The 20516-nt window shown below is 35.9% G+C and overlaps 1 protein-coding gene across 4 annotated transcripts in view; it reads right to left on the bottom strand.

Moving 5' to 3' along the window:
• Window positions 1-20516, bottom strand: part of EXOC6B (exocyst complex component 6B) — a 715924-nt gene that overhangs the window by 295749 nt on the left and 399659 nt on the right. For all 4 annotated transcript variants that reach the window (XM_065891362.1, XM_065891363.1, XM_065891364.1 and 1 more), the window contains exon 16: window positions 6994-7105. In XM_065891362.1, coding sequence (XP_065747434.1) covers window positions 6994-7105 — 112 coding nt within the window. The remainder of the gene's footprint in view (window positions 1-6993; window positions 7106-20516) is intronic.

The following is a 20516-nucleotide window of genomic DNA, read 5'->3' as shown; positions in this document are numbered from 1 at the left end:
CTTTTGAAATGTTTCATTGCTGAGCATAGAATAGACTATTAAAACACTCTAGGATTACAGTAGATACCATGTCATTTTCAAAGGGAATATTGTCTGTTAATGAGGTCTAAGTGATCTCTACTCCTGAATGACAGCTAACCAAAATCCTTAAAACGGCATTTACAAATGTGAAGCCAGATGCTTTGGGGGTAATTTTGAACTTAAGGGTGAAATGAAGCAATTTCAAGTATCAACTTCCATCAGAGTTTGAGCTCCTTTGATATTTCTAGCCCCTACTTCCCCCTCTCTTACCAAAATATATCACTGTAGCCATTCAAATTGTCCTTATTGTTTCAAGGACATGGAACTAACAATGTATTAAGATATTGGTTATATCTTATATAAAGTGGAGTTCTGTGAAACCTGTCCAGAAGAAAAGAAAACACTATAAAGCAAACAAACACCTCTCACAGCTAAATGATAGAAGTCACTTAGGCTAAAAACCATTAAGAAGCAGAAATTTTTTGTCTTTCCTTCCTAGTATCAGAGAGAATCTAATAAGGAAGGCACAGACTAGACTGTGGAAGTCACTTCTTTTCCAACCCTGCTCCAATTACCACAGCAGAGTCTGAACCATGATCACAGAAGATATTCATATTTTTGACCAACTGCAGGGAAAAAAAAGGCTTCATGTTCTTTAATAGTTCAAAACTAAGCCCTAAATTCCACAAATTTAGGTGTCCATTCCCAATTATAAATTACTTCTGGGGTATACACATCTACTTGTAATTAGGATGAGTATTATCTTGTTTCCCAAATCAGAGAATTTAGTACATTGAAGCTCCAAATAGACTAATCCAAACCAAGAAAATGACTCCTCTCCACACCATCAATGCCTCTCAAATAGTGATTTGCAGGAAGATGAAGAACTAAATAACAGCCTTGGTTCTCATTCACAAAAATAAGCTATCCATAAGACTTCAAGGAATTTTATCTCCATTTCACCCCAGCAAGGGTATAAAAAGCTGTGTCAGCTACTCATTTTATACCCCATCCAAGGCAAATACATAAACTGCTAAAATACTTGGAACTCCTGGTTGCAAATTCAGGTCTAGTACAGAGCTCATATCTGAAAAGACTTACGTATAAAATGTTTTAAAATATTAGCAATATCACTGCTGTTAACAATTGGGGATGAAGACAAATGGTATATGGGAGATATGGTCATCAATCCAGACTGTAATAAAAACAAAGGGTGAATACAAATCATTGGTCATTTATTCAGGTCTTCTGGGGCATTATTATAACCATAAAAATATAAGTATTCAAAATGGTGTCACTACCAGGACCTCTAAATTTCTTTAACTTTGCCCTAAGAACCTACCTACCTACTTTCTTTTTTTTTCTTTCTTCTCTCTTTCATTAATTAATAACTCCTATGTGCCATGGAACTGGGATAGAGCTGTCCATAGTTATACACAAGACAAAGTCCCTGGCTTCATGGATATTACAGTAAACACATACACATATAAACATACAGTATGATGGCAGGTGGTAATAAACACTGGAAATAGAAGGGAGGATAAAGAGTTACATAGGGATGTTAGATCTGAGCTATTTTGAGATAGGGTGGTCAAGGAGGGCTCCTTAAGGAAATAACATTTGAGTAGGGACTTAAGTGAAGGTATTCTGCTATCATCTGTAATAAATTAATTCTTTTAAATCTAATTTATATTTTAAGACTTTCTATCAATACATTCTTCACAAAGAACCAGAGTATCCTTTGATTCATTGTAAACCTTCCAAATTTAACTAATTCTCTGATATTCTGAGATTGATAAACTAGTGGTTTATTTCCTTTCTCTCCATGATATCATTTTCAAATTAGTCTGGTGAAAAAGCAAAGGTTTAGGAAAAAAGAAATCTTATTTTAAAACTTACTTCAAATCTTTTTTTTTTATTTATAGTTGATATACAATGTTGTATTAGTTTCAGGTATACAGCAAAGTGATTAAGTTATACATACTTATATATATATTTTCAGATTCTTTTCCCATATATTGATAGGTTATTACAGAGTATTGAGTAGAGTTCCCTGTGCTATATAGCAGGTCCTTGTTGATTATCTATTCTATATATAGTAGTGTGTATACGTTAATCCCAATCTCCTCATTTATCCCTCCCCCTCAACTTTCCCCTCTGGTAACCATAAGTTTCTAAGTCTGTGAGTCTGTTTCTATTTTGTAAGTAAGTTCATTTGATTCATTTTTTAGATTCCACATATAAGTGATATCATATGATATTTGCCTTTGTCTGACTTCCTTCACATAGTAGGATAATCACTAGGTCCATCCTTGTTGCTGCAAATGGCATTATTTCATTATTTTTATGGCTGAATAATATTCCATTGTATAAATATACCACATCTTCTTTATCCATTCATCTGTTGATGGACATCTAGTTTGCTTCCATGTCTGGGCTATTGTAAATAGTGCTGCTATAAACACTGGGGTGCACGTATCTTTTCAAAGTATGGTTTTCTCTGAATGTATGTCCAGGAGTGGGATTGTAGGATCATATGGTAGCTCTATTTTTAGTTTTTTAAGGAACCTCCATACTGTTCTCCATAGTGCTGTACCAATTTATATTCCCACCAACGGTGTAGGAGGGTTCCTTTTTCTCTACATTCTCTCCAGCATTGATTAATTGTAGACTTTTTGATCTTTTTTTTTTTTTTGCGGTACGCGGGCTTCTCACTGTTGTGGCCTCTCCCATTGCGGAGCACAGGCTCCGGATGCGCAGGCCGAGTGGCCATGGCTCACGAGCCCAGCTGCTCCGCGGCATGTGGGATCCCCCTGGGCCGGGGCACAAACCCGTGTCCCTTGCATTGGCAGGCGGACTCTCAACCACTGCGCCACCAGGGAAGCCCATAAATATCATTTTTATGCTCCCAACTTTTTATCTCCCAGCCGAACTGCCTTCTCAAACTCTAAACTCATACATACAACTGTTAACTCAGTATCTCAAACTGTATGTCTAATAAACACTACAAATTGAATATGTCCAAAACCAAATTCCCAATCTTCCTCCACCCCAAATTTAGCTCTAATTGAAGATTTTGCCATCATAGCACATGGTATATGCAACCTTCTAGTTGATCAGATAAAAAAAATTGGGGGGTTATCTTCAATTCCTTTCTTGCTTCCTTTACTTTTAACCATCAGGAAACTATGCTGGCTCTACAGTCCAAATAGGACCACTTGTCACCACCTCTATCACCCAAGTTTCCATCAAGTCTTGCTGGATTACTGTCATAGCTTCCTAACTGGTCTCCCTGCTTATACCCTACAGTTTATTCTCAATACCACAGTCAATGTGATCCTTTTTGAATATGTCAGATGATGCCACTAATCAAATGCTGCCATGGCTCCCATTTCATACAAAATAAAAGCCAAACTCTTTATAATGGCCTACCATGAACCCCTGGTACCTCTCTCATCTAATCTACTGTTTCTCTTCCCCTTACTCATTCCATTCCAGCTACCCCAGCTTCCTTATTATTCCCTAAACTTGCCAATAACTTAACTACCTTCAGACCTTTGCTCTAGTTCTAACTTCTGTCAAAAATGCTCTTTTCCCTTCAATAATAACTTACGGTCAAGATGTTGCTCTTTTTAATAAGACCAACCTTGAACCTCCACCAGACTCCTGATTTCCTTAACCCAGGCTCTTTCTCTTTCTCCACAGCATTCACGACCTTTTATCATACTAGATGATTTACTTATTTATTTTCTGTACCATTTATTACCTGTTTTCTGCCACTAGAATATAAGCAAGAATCTCTTTTGTTGATGTTCTTGTTGTTTACTTATTTATTCTTAAGACTTAGATCAGTACCTGTCACATAATAGGCACTCAGTAAATATTGTAAAGTTAATTAACAGGACATCTTGTTCTAATCTTCTGACTTCTCTTATTTGAAAAACTCCATTTCTGTACTAGCCCTAACAACCACTGTTTACCTGCCCAGATCTCTTTCTTAGTAATAGGCAATATGCACTGAGTATTTACTGTGAACCAGGCACTATTCTAAGCACTTTACATGTTCATTTAATCTTCACAGCAATCCTATGAAATACATGCTACTATTGTCCCCATTTTACACATAAAGCCAAGCAATCTTCCCAAGAACACATTTATTAAGGGGAGAACCAGAACTGGAACCTGGGCAGTCTGCTTTAGAACATATACTCTTGACTGACCTTCTTCTCACAGACTTGGAAGAAGCAGCCCTAGGAAAACAGCTGTGTCTGCTGACTGAACTAGAGATCATCACTTAGGGTCTGAGAATACAAGGCATTCAAGTTACAGTAGGTGGTGGAACTGAAAGGTAATGTAGAGTTGGCTTAACATGGGGAAGTAAAGAAGCCATGAGAAAAGCATGAAAGCCAGTATATAGAGAGAAAGAGATAAAAGAATAGAGCATATGGACAGAAAAAATAAGAGGTAAGATACCATATAACCTCAAATCAAGACAGGCAGAAAGACATTAGCTTATACAAACTTTTAAATACTAAAAGAATTGTTTATCTGGTAACCAGAAATAGGATTCTGTGAGTTTTGAGTGCTTATAATACTTTTATCATTTGAGTGGATATCTGCTCCCTGTTACAAAATCACCTCTAACTAGAACAATTTCGATGTTACTATGGACCTCCTGTAAAAACCTCTATCTTTGTTATGACAGAATAATTAAATCAATATGGAAAGTAGTACACTATAGTAAAAGTGAGTAAGTTTGGGGGAAAAAATAACCTGAACTTAGGTCTCATTTCTATCATTTTGCTAGCTTGGGTGTTCTCCTTGAACTTTAATTACACCTTCTATAAAATGGAAATAATAACACATGCCCAGCCTGCTTCAAATGTTATTGTAATAAATAAGGTGATTATCTGTGAATGGACACTGAAGAATATAAATTGTTCCACAAACACTGCCGATTACTGATGATGATTCCAGATGTGAAATCACTTTAGTTACCTATAGAGAAGGATATAATGTCCTCCCTTTCATAAAAGGTGAATAATAGAGTTAGTCAAAGATTTACTGGTTGGTGATGGAAAAAATCACTGGTTTTGTACGTGTCTATACAGGTACACACCACCATCATAGCTAAAATAAATAAACTTGTGTGGATGTTCCTTCATTCATATGTAAAGATTTTGATAACAAAAGTATTTTTGCCGAAACAGATCCAATGACTTAGGAATAACATTTAGCATTCACTGAAATTATGTCAAGAACTCTGATACAGTATTTCTTGATAAGCTCCTACTGCTTCTTCCTATTGTTACTTGATCTGTACAGTGCCTTTGAAATGGACAATGGAGTCAGGAAAACTGAAGAACTGAGGAGTTAGGTCTTCTTTTAAGATGCTACAGTAAATCAATGGCATAGTCACAACTAAATTCCAGAGTCTTCTGTGTCCAAAGCTGTTTCTATCACACCATGTTCCTGCTATGCTACTTGTTTAAAACGGATTTATTTTTGTACACCTGAAACTAACACAATATTGTAAATCAACTATACTTAAATAAAAATAAATTAATTAAATAAAACGGCTTTTAAGAGATTGATAAATCAAATGGCCTAAGAAGAATTATATCAAGAGTTTTAATGTAGAGGTAGTTCACAAAATAAATTTTCTGTCCTACTTGGGATTCAGAAAAGGAGAACAGAATAATCTACAAAAGCATAAGAACCTCCAAATTTTCAATCCAACTTTGCTTTTCTGTAGCATTCCTGATTACAAAAGAAGTTAGCCTATTCTCAGACACATAATGGCAATGCTTAATATTTCTACACCAGGCAAGAGAAACGAAGCTCTGCAAAATGAGGGGATTGTCCAAATAATGTCGAATGTGACTTTAAATTGTAAAAAAAAAGTTGGTTATAAGTAGAATTCAATCACTGCCAATGTCCCATATTATAATACAGTATTTAATAGTGTTTTTAAATCTTAACACAGGAAAAGAAACAATCATTCCAAAATCAGAAATAGATGTTCACCTGTCTTCCAGCTGTACTCATCTATGGGTCAGTATCGTTAACCACTTACTGACGTTCATCCTTGATAATGTATATCTGAAAATGTCAATTTTTCCTAGACCAACTGACTTTGAAACTATACCACCTCTAAAAACAGATGACCAACAGCCCTTCCCTTCACCTGTGAAGAAAATTCCTCCAAGCTCTCTCACACTTGGCACTCTAATTTCCATAAAATGAGAGGTTGAGGCTCCCATACAAACCTGGGTTTCTAAGAGAAGAGAAATGTCGCATCTTTCTAAGTTTTAGGACTTACGCCAATGCATCAAATCTTCAGTTTGCCAAGATACTGTTCTCAACCTATGTACAATAACCCTCCACCCTTTGTGAGATTGTGTAAGCTTCCACAGAAATGTAATGACTGCCTTTCTCTCACATTTCCTCAATCCCAAATCCCCAGACTTACATGTTAATAAAGAGTAATTTACCACTCATACATGCGATGTATCTCAAAAACAAAATCTAACGCTAACCAGTGACTATGAATGCCAATATCCCTGGCATCAATGACTTACATAGGCAAAATGTGATTTCATGCTGTATGCTGTATTTGAACTGCCATTATTTTAAATAGGACACTGATGTTGACTCTATTCTCCAACAATTTTTTTATATAATCAATGGCAAATAATACAAATTTAACCCAACAACCTCAGAAAGGAGAACCAGTTAAACTAGAGAAGACAATGAGAGAGAGAAAAAAAGTGACTTTTCCAAAAAATAATGGATTTCTCCAAGGCACTGAATGAAAAACACAAGGAATTTATTTTGCACTTTCACCGTGAGTCCATCAGAAAGAACATGATAGAGCACATAGAAAATTATAATTAATTCACACACAAGCCCCAGAGCTTAGGACATGTGTTCACAAATTGCCTTGGCTGCCTCCCATAAGAGCAGCTTTACCTCAGTAAGTCCAATATTCTTCCTTTTAATGACATTCTGCAGAGAGCTGCTCAGAGTCCTAGTTAGCAACAGGTTTGTAGATTTACGAATCATGTCATCAACTTCAGTTGAACTGAAAAGGAAATGTCAAGAGTCAATCATACCGGGTAGGAAAATTATTTTGCAAACAAACAATGTGCCAGTGGTACTCATGGTAATAATAATAATGATAATAATAATAATGGCAACAAGAAATAACATTTATTATATATCAGAAATTAGATTCCAAGTATTTTAATGTATCAAAATTCATTTAACCTTCATAATAACCATATGAATTAGTTTTAGTATTATCTCTACAGATGAGGAAATGAAGGTAAAGAGAAGTTAAGTAACCTGCTGAAGGTCACACAGTGAGTAGATAGCAAAAAAGGATTTTAATACAGGCAGTGTAGCTCTAAAGGCTACAGTATTTAAATATTATGCTATACTGCATCTCAGGACAGAGTTCTCTAACATGATTCTGCATTCTGAAACCATTATTTCTCCCATACATTCAAGTTCCTTCGCAGTTAATATTTATAATTTTTCAACCTGATCTCTTTGTAGACTTTCTGCACAATTAGCTGATAAAGTCCCTAAAAATATATATATATATATCTCTGCTCCTATGTCATCATCTTTCATATAATGTCTATTTAGCTCTCATTCCAAAATGAATGTTTCAAGCCAATAGTTACTATTTTTGGACTTTTTAAAAAGTGATTTACAAGATTTTATAATTTTCAGGTGTACAACATAATGAATAAAAAAATTTAAAGATTATACTCCATTTAAAGTTATAAAATATGGGCGATATTCCCTGTACTATATAATATATCCTTGTAACTTATTTGTTTTATACATAGTAGTTTGTACTTGTTAATCCTCTACCTCTATCTTGCCCCTCCTCTCTCCCCTCTCCTCACTGGTAACCACTGACTTTGAAACTAAACCAGTAGTTTAATTCTGCATAAATGTCTTATAACCCTTACTATTCCAAAAATTATCAATAATGACATTTTCTATTCAGTAAAGGAAACTAAACGTAAAAAAATGATTCCAAAGCTAACTTTATATGCAAAGTTTAAAAAAGAAAACAACAATCTTGCAACCAACAAATGAAATTCTAGACCTATACATCCTTCATAAGCCCCTGAAAGCATCACCCAAGATGGTTTCTATAAAAGATATCCTTTTGAGACAAATATTTCTTCAATAATAAAGTCAGTATTGTAATGATACTTCTTTATCAAGAAATAAATGTAAAGATTTGTGAGCAGTTCTTTTTCAATAACTTATTGCTTGTGAACAATGGTCACAAATTTTATCTCATTGATTTTTTTCTACAGAATAAAATCAGAGGCTCAGTATAGTTCAATTAAAAATCTTAAAATACTAAATATACAGGCTAGCTACATTGTCATGCTATGTGGAAGACAAAAATATTAGAAATAAATAAGACTACAGAATGCAAGGAATTCAGTTAGGAAATTCAGTTAGAAAAAACGATACCTCAAAATATTTTTACAGGGTCCATGTAAAGATATATTTAATTGAACAATAACCTCTGGCCTATTGCTACCCTTTCAAAAACTATTACTGAATTTAAAACTTCATTCCAAAAATATATAAGGTGCTGGGCATTGTGTTGATGGAATATTGAAATTACAGTGGTGAAGAAATAGTCATGGTTCCTACATTCATATGTTAAACTCATAATTATATCATATCAATTGTAATATGAGTTATGAATAAGTACAGGTTGCTATAAAAGTGATTAACACAGGTGTCCAAAATAATCTGGTGCCCCTGATATTAATCACTCTCCTGGCATCTCTACTTATTACTTATTTCTATTATGCTTTACGAAGATCTAGTATAAGTTCCATTCTTGGATATGATGTAGAAGATTGAGAAAAACTGTCACTGCCTTCAAAAGCACAAGAAAGCTAGATCTAAGCTAAAAGCTGTATATTCCTTTAATGTTAATGAAGTATAATGAACACAAAAAATGTATAACTGAATTAAATTGCATACTGGGATAAAGCCCTTGAAAGATAAGCAAAGAGTAGCAGCTACTTTCATATCTAAGGCCAATTGCCTAATCTGGGTACACATAGATGAGGGAGTGAAATACTCATAAGCTGAGAGACTTTGGTGGGACAAAAAAAAAATCATCCAACCCCTTAACAGTGTGGGCTGCTATTACAGATTGGAATCTTGGAAGAGCCCCCAAACAAAAATAATAGGAGAGAGTTGCACAACAACTCTCGCCTATAAGAATTCTGTTCCATAAGAAATGGTAGGGGTAGTGCTAGAAATCAGAGAGAAGTCTTGCAAATTTTGAAAGGGATTTAGATTCCAAGGCTCTACTCGAATTCAATCCAAAGGAGAGTAAAAACTAACTAAAGCTGAAACCCAGCCCAACTCAAATCCTGTTAAAATAAAAGATAAGCCCCTGGATAAAAGCTTTGGAATTTCAGAGGCTTAAAGACAAAAAGACTTCTACCATAGCATTTGTAGAACTGAAATCAGAAGTAATTTGAAACTAATAAAAACTGAGACTCACATTCAGTTCACTCAAGTAATGATGAAATCTGAATGATACATCAAGTAGCTAGGAATTGCAGAAGAGGAAGAAATGAGAAAAGAGACATATATAAGGATAAATTGGCAACATCACCTCCAAACCTAATAAAAGATCTCAACCCACAGATCTCAGAAGTTTAACAAAACCCCAACACAATTAATGCAAATAAAACCTCACAAAGGAAAATCACAGTTAAATTGCAAAATGCAAAGACAAAGAGGAAACCTTAAAGGCAACCAGAGAAGAAAGGCAATACAGTTAGAGGAACAACAATAAGAATAATGGCTTATTCCTCTTCAGAAACAATGAAAGCAAACAGAGGAATAACATCTTTAAAGTGTGGGGAAAGGGAGGACTGCCAGCCTAGAATTCTACATCTTAAAAAATATATTTTTGAAAACAGATGAAAAAATATTTTTACACAAACAAAAGCTAAGAAAATCTAAACCAGCAGATATACACTAAAAGAAGAGCTAGAAGAAATTTTTCACACTGAAGGAAAATGATACCAAAGGGTAACACAGATCTGTAAGAAAGAAGGACAAGGCTTGGAAATAGCAAATATGAGGATAAATATAATGAACTACTTTTCTTTCTTGAATTTTAAAATACTATCAAATGTTCAAACACAAACAGTAACACATTTTAGTGTTTAAAAACAAGTGTAGGGCTTCCCTGGTGGCGCAGTGGTTGAGAGTCTGCCTGCCGTTGCAGGGGACGTGGGTTCGTGCCCTGGTCTGGGAAGATCCCACATGCCGCGGAGTGGCTGGGCCCGTGAGCCATGGCCGCTGAGCCTGCACGTCCGGAGCCTGTGCTCCGCAACGGGAGAGGCCACGACAGTGAGAGGCCCGCGTACCTCAAAAAAAAAAAAAAAAAAAAAAAAAAAAAACAAGTGTATAAGTAAGTATATGCCAACAATATCAGAAAAGGAAGTGAAAAGATAAATTACACTATACTGCTGTAAGATTCTTAAATTACATGTAACTGTGATAAGTTAAGGATAGACACTATAATTCCCAGAGCAAACACACAAACAGATAATAAATAAAACTAAAAGTTATACTCCAGTAAGCCAATACGGAAACTAAATCATAATACTAATAAAACTTAATCGAGAAGCAGGAAGGAAAAAAGGAAAAAAAGGAGCAAAAAAAAAAAATGAATGGAACAAATAGAAAAACAACAGCAAGATGAAAGGTTTAAATCCAAACAAATCACTAAATATATTAATGTAATGGAATAAACATTCCAATTAGGCAGAATGAATAAAATACCAATACCAAACTACTTGTTGATTCAAAATGACACACATTTAAATACAAGGAACATGTCTAGATCTTACTGTCAGGATGCCATTCAGCACTAAAAAGAACTGAGCTCCTTGAAAAAATGAATAATATCGTGGTTAAGTTAGGAAATGTCCCCAAAGTGATAAGAACACATCAACAAGGCACAGGAGCCAGCTTGAAGTGGCTCACACTAGCTACATCTGGGACAATTTGAGTATCAAAATGAATAAGGTCATTAAAGGAATAACCCAACTGAATGAAGTAAGAATCCATGAATCTGATATGATATAGGAAATGATAGGTAGGTAGGTAGCTAGCTAGCTAGCTGTATAGATAGATAATGGGGAAGGACTCCTTAATATGGAATGCCAAGTAATACATATAAAAGGAATAAAAAAAATAAATTAGTTAAAATCATATATTAATGATTATTAGAGAAAAAAACTGATTTCAGGCAAGAATCACTAATGAATACTATAAGAGGGAAAGAAGTGAAGGACATCTGGTAACTAACAAAATAAATACATGGTCTCAACGTATTTCAAAACAAACAGTACTTATTACAAAAGGAAAAATTATAACTATATGGAGAAAACAGACAACATCTTAAATAGTTAATCAAAATTAACATAAACCATAAGGGCTTAAAATACTACATACACACACACATACAGAGAGACAGACAAAGAGAGAGGGAGGAAGTAATAAAGCAAACATGGCAAAAAGTCAAAAATTGGAGAATTTCAGTTCATTACATTTTCGAAATTCTTCCTTAATGTTGAAATTATTTGAAAATAACATGATAAAAAAAGAAGATGTTATAAGTAATAGAACAGACAAACGTATACCATAAAAGAAAGTAATGGTTATATTAATATTAGGCAAAGAAGACAATGATTATTTTAATTTTTAACACAGATAAAGAGGGACATTTCACAAAATTAAAAGGATGAATACAATAAGAAGATATAACAATCAAACTGTTTATGAACTTAAAAAGATATATTCAAAATAAATGAAGCAGGGCTTCCCTGGTGGCGCAGTGGTTGAGGGTCCACCTGCTGATGCAGGGGACACGGGTTCATGCCCCGGTCCGGGAAGATCCCACATGCCGTGGAGTGGCTAGGCCCCTGAGCCATGGCCGCTGAGCCTGGGCGTCCGGAGCCTGTGCTCCACAACGGGAGAGGCCACGGCAGTGAGAGGCCCGCATACCGCAAATAAATAAATAAATAAATAAATAATACTATATAAATAAATAAATAAATAAATAAATAAATAAATAAATGAAGCAAACTTGAGATCACACAAAAAAATAGACAAATCTACAATCATAGCTGGATAGTTTAACACTCCTCAGTAATTGACAGAAAAAGTAGACCTAAAAAGGGAAGGATACAGAAAATTTGTACAATACTATTAATAAACTTAGTCTGTCATTTAGAGAATACAACACTCAACAACTACAGAATACACATTCTATTCAAGTGTACAGGAACACTGTTGTAATTGGATTTAAATTTACCACCTTGATGGTTGATTTGTTTGTTCCACCTGTTCTATATCCCATTTAACTCCTGTTGACTGTTTTTAGATTGAGTGTTCTTTTTATGATTCCTTTTTATCCTCATTATTGGCTTATTACTTTCACCTGTTTCATGTTTTTTTGACCATTTTTTCAGTGGTTGCTATACGTTATACTATATATAGAGAGAGAATATAACAGAATATATTTTCAAATAATATACCACTTCATGTATAATGTAAAAACCTTAAACAGTAAATCAAATTCCTCTCTCATGTCATTTGTCCTATTATTACCATATATTTACTTTTCCTTTACTAGACACTGTTACTATTTTTCCTTTACACAAGCAATTTTCTTTAAGAGCAATTAAAAATAAAGGCATGACATTAGAAATGACAGAACAGGAAGTCCTGCACGTATATCCCTTCTCAGCAACAATAATTTGGCAGCCAAGCAGAGACAAAAGTACTCTTGTGGAACTCTGGATTCAGGAAAGACTGTAAAATCTGGCAGAGCCCAAGACTAAGGAGGGTTGCTTTCAGAAGGCAAGACCGAACTCAAGCAGGTGGCATACTTGCTAACCATAGTCCTAGCTACAGACACAGGAACTGACTCTGGCCCCTGACCACCCATGGACACAGTCTGTTTGGCCTTTCCATCATCACCATTTGCCAAAGGATGCGGTAACAGGCATCCAGGGTAACAGGGTAATAGGCCCACCAAACTCAGTTCTACCTGTAAACACTGAATTGTTCCATGACCCAACTCCAGACCCTATTAGCTGCCAACCCTGCCTGCATATGACTGGGTAGAGACATGCCTGCCCATGAACCTAGGCAAGTTCTCCAACCTCAGTCTGATTACAAATACTAAAAAAATCCCTGTAACTTGACCCCATGTTCACATAGCCACAAACCAGGAGTACTCCAGTCCACTCAGGGACCTGTCGGGCCACATACCCTTCCATGAACCTGGAGGTAGTACCACCAACCTCAAATCTGACCATAGATATTGAAGTGCCCCATGACCTCACTCCAGCCCCTTGTAGCCATGGATGGGAGGCAGTCCTGCCTGCCCAGGGATCCAGCAGGAGACACGCTCATATGTGCCCCTAGAGATAGGCCCACTGACCTCAGTCTCACTGTGGATCTTGAAGTGTCTCTGGAATCTGGCACCAGCCACTCCCAACTATGGTCCAAGAGAAACCCTATTTGCCCAGAAACGCACCACAAGGAATCCCCATAAGCACCCCCAGATGAATCCCTCAATGCAATTACACAGCTGCAATCTATCAGTCATTCTAATTGTGAAACCTGAAGTCATCCTGTGTTTTGATTCCAGACCCTTTCAGACATGGTATAGGAATAGTCCTACAACCCAGGGACCTGGAGGGAGACACATAACTCCATGCCCCCAAAGACAAGCACAAAGGCAGAGCCATCAACACAAAGCTACATGGATCACAAAGACTTGACAAACCACCTGACACCACCAAACAAACCAAATAATATTCTAGTAATGAATCCCAAAGAAACAGAGACATACAAACTGTCTAACAAAGAATTTGAAATATCATCTTAAGCCCAATAATATGCAAGAAAACAAAGAAAGACAAGAAAATTAAATCTGGAACACTATGCACAAACAAAAAGAGAAGGTTAATAAAGATATAGAAACCATAAAAGAGAACCAAACTGAAATCCTGGAGCTGAAGTATACAATGATAGAACTGAAAAATTCAGCAGAGAGCTTCAAAAGAAGACTAAGTCATACAGAAGAAAAAATCAGGGAATTAGAAGATAGGCCATTTGATATCAGAAAGAGGAGCAAAGAGAAAACATAAATAAAGAAAGCATAGGGACCTATTGATTACCATTAAAAAACCAAATATACACATTATGGGAATCCCAGAAAACGAAGAAAGAAAAAGAGAAAGATTACTTAACGAAATTATAGCTGGGAGAGACCTTCAAGATGGTGGGGGAGTAAGACGCGGAGATCACCTTCCTCCCCACAAATACATCAGAAATACATCTACAGGTGGAATAACTCCTACAGAACACCTACTGAATGCTTGCAGAAGACCTCAGACAGCCCAAAGGGCAAGAAACTCCCCACGTTCCTGGGTAGCGCAAAAGAAAAAAAGAAAAAACAGAGACAAAAGAAAAGGGACGGGACCTGCATCTGTGGGAGGGAGCTGTGAAGGAGGAAAAGTTTCCACACACTAGGAGCCCCTTCACTGGCGGAGAAGGGGGCTGGCAGGGGGGAAGCTTCGGAGCCACGGAGAAAAGCACAGCAACAGGGGTGCAGAGGACAAAGCAGAGAGATTCCCGCCCAGAGGATTGGTGCCGACCAGCACTCACCAGGCAGAGAGGCTTCTCTGCTCACCTGCCAGGATGGATGGGGGCTGGGAGCTGAGGCTCCGGCTTTGTAGGTCAGATCCCAAGGAGAGGACTAGGATTGGCTGTGTGAACACAGCCTGAAGGGGGCTAGTGCACCACAGCTAGCCGAGAGGGAGTCCAGGAAAAAGTCTGGACCTGCCTAAGAGCCAACAAACCATCGTTTCGAGGTGCACGAGGAGAGGCGAGTCAGAGCACTGCCTAAATGAGCTCCAGAGACGGGTGCAAGCCGTGCAGACACCAGAGATGGGCATAAAACGCTAAGGATGCTGCTGCAGCCACCAAGAAGCCTCAATACATAAGGCAAATACTAACAGCCAAAAAACGGGAAACTAACAGTAACACAATCATAGTAGAGGACTTTAACACCACACTTTCACCAATGGACATATCATCCAAAATGAAAATAAGTAAGGAAACACAAGCTTTAAATGACACATTAAACAAGGTGGACGTAATTGATATTTCTAGGACATTCCATCCAAAAACAACAGAATACACATTCGTCTCAAGTGCTCATGGAACATTCTCCAGGATAGATCATATCTTGGGCCACAAATCAAGCCCTGGTAAAGTTAAGAAAATTGAAATCATTATCAAATACCTTTTCCAACCACACGCTATGAGCCAAGATATCAATTACAGGAAAAAAATCTGTAAAAACTACAAACACATGGAGGCTAAATAATATACTACTTAATAACAAAGGGATCACTGAAGAAATCAAAGATGAAATCAAAAAATACCTAGAAACAAGTAACAATGAAAACACGACAACCAAAAACCTACGGGATGCAGCAAAAGCACTTCTAAGAGGGAAGTTTATAGTAATACAATCCTACCTCAATAAACAAGAAACATCTCAAATAAACAAGTTAACCTTATGCCTAAAGCAATTAGAGAAAGAACAAAAAACCCCCAAAGTTAGCAGAAGGAAAGAAATCATAAAGTTCAGGTCAGAAATAAATGAAAAAGTAATAAAGGAAACAATAGCAAAGCTCAGTAAAACTAAAAGCTGGTTCTTTGAGAAGATAAACAAAATTGATAAACCATTAGCCAGTCTCATCAAGAAAAAAAGGGAGAAGACTCAAATCAATAGAATTAGAAATGAAAAAGGGGAAGTAGCAACTGACACTGCAGAAATACAAAGGATCATGAGAGATTACTACAAGCAACTACATGCTAACAAAATGGACAACCTGGAAGAAATTGACAAATTCTTAGAAAAGGACAACCTTCCGAGACTGAACCAGGAAGAAATAGAAAATATACACAGACCAATCACAAGCACTGAAATTGAGACTGTGATTTAAAACCTTCCAACAAACAAAAGCCCAGGACCAGAGAGCTTCACAGGCGACTTTTACCAAACATTTAAAGAGCTAAAACCTATCCTTCTCAAACTGTTCCAAAATAGAGCAGAGGAAGGAACACTCCCAAACTTGTTCTATGAGTCCACCATTACCCTGATAACAAAACCAGACAAAGATGTCACAAAGAAAGAAAACTACAAGGCAATATCACTGATGCACAGATGCAAAAATCCTCAAAAAAATACTAGCAAACAATCCAACAGCATATTAAAAGGATCATACACCATGACCAAATGGAGTTTAACCAGGGAATGCAAGGATTTTTCAATATACGTAAATCAGTCAATGTGATAAACCATATTAACAAATTGAAAGAGAAAAACCATATGATCTCTCAATAGATGTAGGAAAAGCTTTTGACAAAATCAACACCCATTTATGATAAAAACCCTCCAGAAAGTAAGCATAGAGGGAACTTAACATAATAAAGGCCATGTAAGACAAACCCACAGCCAACATCATACTCAGTGGTGAAAAACTGAAAGTATTTCCAGTAAAATCAGGAACAAGACAAGGTTGTCTACTCTCACCACTATTATTCAATATAGTTTTGGAAGTTTTAGCCACAGCAATCAGAGAAGAAAAAGAAATAAAAGGAATACAAATCGGAAAAGAAGAAGTAAAGCTGGCACTGTTTGCAAATGACATGAGTATCATAAAGAATCCTAAAGATGCTACCAGAAAACTACTAGACCTAATGGATGAATTTGCTAAAGTAGCAGGATACAGAATTAATGCACAGAAATCTCTTGCATTCCTATATACTAATGATGAAAAATCTGAAAGTGAAATTCAGGAAACACTCACATTTACCTTTGCAAGAAAAAGAATAAAATACCTTTTACGTTTAGGAATAAACGTACCTAAGGACACAAAAGACCTGTATGCAGAAAAACATAAGACACTGATGAAAGAAGTTAAAGATGATACAAACAGATGGAGAGATATACCATTGTTCTTGGATTGGAAGAATCAACATTGTGAAAATGACTAAACTGCCCAAGGCAATCTACAGATTCAATGCAATCCCTAGTAAACTACCAATAGCATTTTTCACAGAACTGGAACAAAAAATTTCACAATTTGTATTGAAACACAGAAGACCCCAAATAGCCAAAGCAATCTTGAGAAAGAAAAATGGAGCTGGAGGAATCACGCTCCAGGAATTCAGACTATATGACAAACCTACAGTAATGAAGACAGTATGGTACAGGCACAAAAACAGAAATAAAGATCAATGGAACAGGACAGAAAGCCCAGAGATAAACCCACGCACATACAGTCACCTTATCTATGATAAAGGAGGCAAGAATATACAATGACGAAAAGACAGCCTCTTCAATAAGTGTTGCTGGGAAAACAGGACAGCTACATGTAAAAGAATGAAATTAGAATACTCTCTAACACCATATACAAAAATAAACTCAAAATGGATTAACGACCTAAATGTAAGGTTAGACACTATAAAACTCTTAGAGGAAACAAATGCAGAATACTCTATGACATAAATCACAACAAGATCCTTTTTGACCTACCTCCTTGAGAAATGTAAATAAAAAGAAAAATAAATAAATGGGACCTAATGAAACTTAAAACCTTTTGCACAGAAAAGGAAACGATAAATAAGACGAAAAGACAACCCTCAGAATGACAGAAAATATTTGCAAATGAAGCAACTTACAATGGATTAGTCTCCAAAATTTACAAGCAGCTCATACAACTCAATATCAAACAACCTAATCCAAAAATGGGCAGAAGACCTAAATAGACATTTCTGCAAAGAAGATATACAGATGGCCAACAAACACATGAAAGGATGCTCAACATCACTAACCATTAGAGAAATGCAAATCAAAACTACATTGAGGTATCACCTCACACCAGTCAGAATGGCCATCATCAAAAATCTACAAACAATAAATGCTGGAGAGGGTGTGGAGAAAAGGGAACCCTCTTGCACTGTTGGTGGGAATGTAAACTGATAACAGCTACTATGGAGGTTCCTTAAAAAACTAAAAATAGAACTGCCATACGACCCAGCAACCCCACTCCTGGGCATATACCCTGAGAAAACCGTAATTCAAAAAGAGTCATGTACCACAATGTTTATTGCAGCATTATTTACAAGAGCCAGGACATGGAAGCAACCTAAGTGTCCATCAACAGATGAATGGATACAGAAGATGTGGCATATATATACAATGGAATATTACTCAGCCATAAAAAGAAACGAAATTGAGTTATTTGTAGTGAGGTGGATGGACCTAGAGTCTGTCATAGATAGTGAAGTAAGTCAAAAAGTGAAAAACAAATACCGTATGCTAACACATATATATGGAATCTAAAAAAAAAAAAAGTGGCTCTGAAGAACCCAGGGCAATACAGGAAAAGACACAGACATAGAGAATGGACATGAGGACATGGGGAGTTGGAAGGGTAAGCTGGGACGAAGTGAGAGGTGGCATAGAGTTATAAATGCTACCAAATGTGAAACAGATAGCTACTGGAAAGCAGCCGCATAGCACAGGGAGATCAGCTTGGTGCTCTGTGACCACCTAGAGCGGTGGGGTAGGGAGGGTGAGAGGGATATGCAAGAGAGAGAAGATATGGGGATATATGTATATGTATAGCTGATTCACTTTGTTATAAAGCAGAAACTAACACACCATTGTAAAGCAGTTATACTCCAATAAAGATGTTAAAAAAAAAGAAAGAAATTATAGCCGAAAACCTCCCAAATTTTGGCAAGAATATGGACATACAGATACATAAATCTTAAAGGACCTCAAGCAAGATCAACCAAAGGAAGATTACAGCCAAAAGTATTATAATGAAATTATCAAAAGTCAAAGACAAAAAGAGAATACTGAAAGAAGCAAGAGAATACGTGCAACACTGCAGCTAAGGAAGCAGTGGGATGATATACTCAAAGAACTTAAAGAAAAAAACAGCCAAACCAAAATTGTATATGCATCAAAGCTGTCCTTAAGAAAAAAAGGAAAGCTAAATATTTTCCCAAACAGAAGTGGAGGATTTTCATCACCACTACACATATCTTATATGAAATGTTAAAGGGAGTTCTTCAAATTGAAATTTTAAAAGGCAAAGTAACAACATGAAAATGTATGAATGTATAAAACACACTGGTAAAAGCAAATACACAAATTCATAAGAGCAAAACACTGTAATGATGGTACATAAGTCAGTTTGAAATCTACTGTAAAAGTTGAGACAAAAATATTAAAAATTATTATATGTACAACAGTCTGTTAATGGATACATATTACAAAAAAATACACAGAATGGTATCAATAGCACAAAATGTGTTGCGGGGGGAGAAAAGGGGTAGAGTTATTGGATTCAATTGAAGCTAAGTTGTTAACAGCTTAAAAGAGACTTTTTAAGATGCCTTATATAAACCTCACAGTAAAAACAAACAAACAAAAAAAACCTCAAGAAGCCAAACTAATGTTAAAGAAAAGGAATCAAAGCATACTTCAAAAAATCAACAAACCTACAAGGAAGACAGCAAGAAAGGAACAAAGAAAATACAAAACAATGAGAAAACAATTAACAAAATGGCAATAATTACTTCTTCTCTATCAACAATTACTTTAAATGTAGATGGATTAGATTCTCCAACCTAACTACACATCATTGCTAATGGATAAAAAAACAGGATTCAACAATATGCTGCCTACAAAAGACTTTCCTTATTTTTAACAACACATATAGGCTGAAGTGAAGGGACAGAAAAACATACTCCATGTGAATGGTAACCAAAAGAGAGCAGGAATCACTATACTTATATAGAACAATATACACTTTCACTCACAATCGGTCACAAGAGACAAAGAAGATCACTAATTAATGATAAAGGGATTAATTAATCAAGGGGATATAAGAACTGTACATATTTAAGCACCCAACATTGGAGCACCTAATATATAAAGCAAATACTAAAAGAACTGTAGGGAAAAATAAACAGCATTATATTAATGGTACAGGACTTCAATAGTTTACTTTAATCAATAGATAATCAAGATAGAAAATCGGTAAGAAAGTAGTTGACATTAATGACACTAAAGATCAAATAAAGTTCACAGACATACACAGAGCATTTAAACCAACAGCAGCAGAACACATATTCTTCTAAAGCATAGAAGAAACAATGTCCAGGATATATTATATGTTGGGCCACAAAACAAGTTTTAAGAAATTTAAGAAGACTGAAATCTTAAGTCTCTTTTCCAGCCACAATGGTATGAAATGAGAAATAACAAAAGGAAAATTGGAAAATTAACATTAAAATTTAAAATATTTTTT

The sequence above is a fragment of the Phocoena phocoena genome, chromosome 14, assembly GCF_963924675.1.
Source record: "Phocoena phocoena chromosome 14, mPhoPho1.1, whole genome shotgun sequence".
In the NCBI taxonomy this organism is placed as follows: Eukaryota; Metazoa; Chordata; class Mammalia; order Artiodactyla; family Phocoenidae; genus Phocoena; species Phocoena phocoena.
The sequence above is the reverse complement of the archived record's forward strand: the minus strand, read 5'-3'. Positions and strand labels throughout refer to the sequence as shown.